This window comes from Pteropus vampyrus, unplaced genomic scaffold, assembly GCF_000151845.1.
Source record: "Pteropus vampyrus isolate Shadow unplaced genomic scaffold, Pvam_2.0 Scaffold94, whole genome shotgun sequence".
Lineage (NCBI taxonomy): Eukaryota > Metazoa > Chordata > Mammalia > Chiroptera > Pteropodidae > Pteropus > Pteropus vampyrus.
The window spans coordinates 1,302,928-1,307,986 of record NW_011888875.1 but is presented as its reverse complement, the minus strand read 5'-3'; the positions used below and the strand labels follow the sequence as shown (position 1 = coordinate 1,307,986).

Sequence of the window (5,059 nt, the reverse complement as noted above, 5' to 3'; positions counted from 1 at the left end):
AATCTGGCCCTAAAAGAGGGCGCTTTTCGCTGTCTGCACGACATGGCTTTCTCGTCTTTTCATGGAAGGAACATCACTCAGAGCATTTAGTCTTGTCTTTGAATGAACTAGAATAATGAGACCCTGTAAAGTGCATTAATTTTATTAAAAAATAATTTTTTTTTAAGCGAAGCGATCCTTGGTTGACCTCACAGATTGCAAAAACTTTGTCAGCTTACAATCCCTTATTTTTTATTTTTTACATCTATAGCACCTGGTCTTCCTAGGTGGTCTCCCATCTAAGTACTAACCAGGCCCGACCCTGCTAAGTTTCCGAGATCAGATGGGATCGGACTTGTTCAGGGTGGCATGGCCACAGACGAAAGTGAGTTAATTTTAATACATAACACAATCAGTCTTGTGTTCTCATTACTGACGAGTATTAATTTCAAATAACATCCTTCTATTTTTATTCCTAAGATGAAGTGAGTATGTACAATAATGCGTGTCTCTAACAAAAGCACCTGCTATTTTGTTGACCTTACTGAATGCTAACCTTAGATCCGATCACCTATTAATGAAATCACTTTCTTGGTGACACGGGGTTTGGGAACTAGAGAAACAAAACAACAGCTTCCCAGAGAAAACACATTTTCTTTTCTCAAGCTAGGAGCACAAACTCCATTCCTTCCATCTCTTTAAATTTTCATGGGAAAGATCGAGTAACTACTGAAGAGATCACCTATGACAATAAATACATTTAAACAAGCCGGAAGGAAATGAGAAACCATCAAAGCCAGACTCTTCCATGATGTGTCGACAGCCTTACCTATCAGGGTGTGAAATACGGCAGCGATGGCACCAGCCACCACCATGCACAGGACAGCTTTGGTCCTGTCTCGCTTGCTGTTCACAAACACCAGGCCCACGTTTTTAAAGTCACTCATGGGGCCGGTGAAGAACTTCATCAGGGAATAGGCCAGCCCGTAGCTGGCCAGCATCTCCACCGCATCCTCCTTCACAGCCGCGATCCCCCGGTTCAAGGCCTGTGAGGGGGGAAAGACAACCCACGTACAGCATTAGAAATGTCGTCTCATCTCTAGGGAATCACTTTAAAATACAGCTCAACAGATCACGTTTCTATGGAAACGCTAAGCGGCTTATAGGGTAAATCTCGCTGTAATTTCATAAAAGTTATTAGTTTTCATTTTCATCCATATTAGCTTTAGTTTGAAATATCTTCTTGTGCGAGAGATGCCTGTCCATTGGGGTTAAAGTCATAGAAGAAAAACCCAACAGGCATTTTATGTTAATATCAGAAAATAATTCTAAGAAGCGTAACATGTTAAACTTTATTTGTAGGCCGAATCTATAATAATAGCAATAGTTGTTCTGGAAACAAGTCAACCACTCTTATAGAGTGGATGACAGTTTCTCTTTTCTTTTAATGAAGGTGTGTGTGTGTGTGTGTGTGTGTATGCGCACACGCGCACGCACAGACATGCACCCAGGTGTGTGCACACACTTAGCCTGAAAGACTGTGTACGTGTTATATAGGCAGCCTTCACAGCATAGAGTGAGTTCCATGCAATGAAAAAAGGCATTGAAGGAATTTATTATACCCTCAATAGACGCTATTCACCTAGTGTTCTTTAACTTGAAATATATTACTAAATTCTGTGCAGACAAATACAAAAAAAAAAAAACCCTTTAAACCAAATACATGTTTTTGAATAGCGCTTGCTCAAGACGATGCAAACGCAGAAGATTCTGATGATGTTATCCACCTCCACGAAGGACCGTCTGAGGTACTGGTGGCTTCTCGGGGTGGCATTTCCAAACTAACTCCCCCACCTACTAGACAAATAAATGGCATCGGACAGGGCGGGAATGGATTCTTGGTGCAGAGAGCTTCTATTTTAAAAATGTCACCAGCACGTCGTGTCTGTCTTTAAGATCAGGCAACTGACTGGGCAGGAGAGACAGTTTTTTTGTATAGTTATATTTTTTTAAAAATAGATTTTATGTTTTAGGGCCATTGAGGAAATGGAGCAGCAAGTATAGAGAGTTTCCATATAATGCCTGTTCCATCACACACACAGCCCCCCCCACCCCAACTAACAACGTCCTCCACCAGAGTGAGACATTTATTATAATCTATGGCCCTACACTGACCCATCACTATTACTCAGTGAAAATTCATGCTTGGTGTTTTACATTCTAGGGTGTTTTACATTCTAGACGTGTATCCACCATTATATAGTTGAACATTTGATCCAAAGCAGTTTGCAAAATACATATCTAAAATACCGACGTGCAAAACGATTTTAGAAAAATCTAGAATAAAAATGTAGGCCAGCTGTAGGTATTCTTCTGACAAACTCGGCATTATATGAGCTAATTGTTTCCAATCATATCTTGAATAATTGTTCCTGATAACTGTTTCCAATCATATCTTGAATCTTTTTCCTTCCTTCCAACAATAACAAAAAAAATTTCCATGAGAACCTTTCCAGCCTTTGCAGAGCATACCTGCCATAATGCTTGCCCTTAAAAGCAAATTTTCCTTCTACCGAAGCTGATCTAATACCTTAACACCCTAAAGCAAAATAAAAACCAAGAAGCTCCTTGTAATAAATCCTGTATTCAGCAGGTGGATCTAGCGGGAGGCTTCTGCTATGTGTCAAAACCCACCGCTTGGTAATCTTTCAAATTTACTTCCTGTTGGACTTCAGTAGTAGATGCTGTAGGGTCCCTCCCAGTCCCTTTACCAGGCAGTGCACCCATCCCCAGGTACTGGGAGTTGGCCACTGATGGCTCACGGTTGCCTGCATCTGGGGAACATTGCGCCCAGCCCCTTTGGGTAGGCTAAGCGACACCTGACCCCCAGGCATCACGCAGCCAATGGCTGGCTGACGTGGAGGCATAAAAGATCAGCTTCTCTGCTTCAGTGAGGGACCACACGCCGGTACGATTCGTGCTCCTGAGGTTCCCCGTGGAATCAGGTGGAAGCCAATTCCTCCTCTAACTTTTCCCCACCGTTCACTGCTCGCCTCTCCCTTCTCCTGAGAGCATCCGCCTAATCAATCGCTTGGACAAGAATTCCCCAACACGAGTTCTGCTCTCAGAGAACCCACTTAAGACAACTGAGGTTTCTCTCAGACGCCGAGAACAGTGTATGGTTTGTTCTTTTTCCTTCTTGTCCTTCCCCAAATAGATAACTGTACATTTTTTTTTATTGCTAAAATGTTTGTTCGAATTTAAATGACACATGTTATTTAGCGCAAGTTTTCAAAGCACATAGGATGGCACCTAGATAATGCAGGATTAGACTTTACTTAATGTGTCTTGTTGGCAAAACTTCATTCTTTGCTAAGACACCAGCCCTGGTGGGGCATCCGCCGCGATGCTTTTCTATTTCTACCGACAGTTTCTCTATCGAGTCCTGAACCCAAGGCCGAGTCAGGTGAGAAGAAAGGAGGACACGAGGAATGACAGCTCTGTCAGTGACACTGAGTGTGAAAACTCCACTTAGCTCAGCGATTCTGGGAATTCGCGGAAAGGACACAGGCTTCGGAACCATGCAGACGGAGCTGGATCTGCTCCTGTCACTAAACCCCTGGGTGGCCTTGGCCAAGGCACTTACTCTTGCTGAAACAACCCGATTGATCTTAGACCGGATAGAAGAGGTATACGGAGCACCGAGCAGTGACCGGCCTCGAGAAGGCACTTGAACGCAAGCATTTTTGTCTATTCTGTTTGCCGCTCTGTACCTACCACCTTGCTACACCATAAACACTCAAATATTTGTTAAATGAATGAAGTATTTTCTACCAGAAACTTTAAAGTTCGTATTAATTTTTATGAACTAAAAAAACCCAACACCACAATGATTGCAGGATATTATGACTTGTAAGATATACCATAGATTAAATATTTTTAATGATCACATTAAATGTACGCAGTGATTGAAAAACATATCCTGATTTTTAAGAAACATTAAAATGTCAGGGAAAAATAAAGAGCTTTAGAATTGAGAACACGTGCTATATTAACATTGTAAGCCTTTTAATTATTTCCATTTGTAGCAAATATTTTCCCCAATTTGTTCACTTCTTAATTTCATGGTTTGCTTTTGACACCAGAAATATTAAGTTATCATGTAGCTGATTAATCATTTTATGGAGGTTCTTTCTTTCCTTACTTTTGGACTCCGCCTACCCACCCACAGATAAAGTAATTTTGTTTTAGTTTATGGTTTCATTTGGGAATTTAACTTTTCAGTCCTCCTGGAACTTATGCTATAAGGTATGGCTTAAAATTAATTTTCTCAAAATAGTTTATTTCTTCAAAACCAATTTAAATAGAATACCCGTTGTCCATTTATTTAGGATGTTTTCTTATCAGTCATTAGTTGTTACATGTCCTTCAGCCACCTATTGTCTACATCATGTGTCTACCTCGATTTGCTTACCCTGTTTTTCATCATCGTACACTCACCACCTGACATTATATTGTCTATATACTTGTTATTTATGTTATTGTCTCTCTTCCCCATTTGACTGTAAGCTCGGGGACACAGAGACCCCTGTCTGGTTCATGCTACATTTCCAGACCTACAACATCATAGGGGGTCATATGAGGTGACTGACAACTATTTGAGAGGATGAAGTAAAATTTATGCAAGCAGTATAAACATTTACTGTGATAAGCGTTGAAGAAATAAAATATGCTGATGACCTGGGCACTCCTTGGAGGAGCTTATTGAGATAGACAGAAAAGTCCTCCAAGGAGGTGACATTTGAGCTGAGATCTGAAGAACTAGAATTAACCAGCGATTTGACAGCTAGAGAGGAAGGCACAGGCCTGCAGGAGGGCTTAGTGTTTTAAAGGAACAGAAGGGAGGCCATTATGAGCAGAGGGGAGGAAAAAGTGAGTTTAAAAGTCGGCAACAATGTCTACGGCCATGCTACCCAGAACAAGCCCGATCCCGTCTGATCTCGGAAGCTGAGCAGGGTCAGGCCTGGTTAGTACTTGGATGGGAGACCACCTAGGAAGACCAGGTGCTGTGTAGGCGTTA

The 5,059-nt window shown here is 41.6% G+C and overlaps 1 protein-coding gene and 2 pseudogenes across 1 annotated transcript in view; 1 reads left to right on the top strand and 2 right to left on the bottom strand.

Moving 5' to 3' along the window:
• ANKH (ANKH inorganic pyrophosphate transport regulator) overlaps positions 1–2,873 on the bottom strand; it is a 55,151-nt gene extending 52,278 nt beyond the window's left edge. The window contains exons 1-2 of the mRNA XM_023532942.1: positions 2,802–2,873; positions 809–1,025 (exon numbers count right to left, since the gene is read on the bottom strand). Coding sequence (XP_023388710.1) covers positions 809–1,025; positions 2,802–2,873 — 289 coding nt within the window. The remainder of the gene's footprint in view (positions 1–808; positions 1,026–2,801) is intronic.
• On the bottom strand, positions 242–360 carry LOC111742429 (annotated as a pseudogene).
• A 2,062-nt stretch (positions 2,874–4,935) lies between the features above and the next one.
• LOC111742433 lies at positions 4,936–5,054 on the top strand (annotated as a pseudogene).
• The last annotated feature ends 5 nt before the right edge of the window (positions 5,055–5,059 follow it).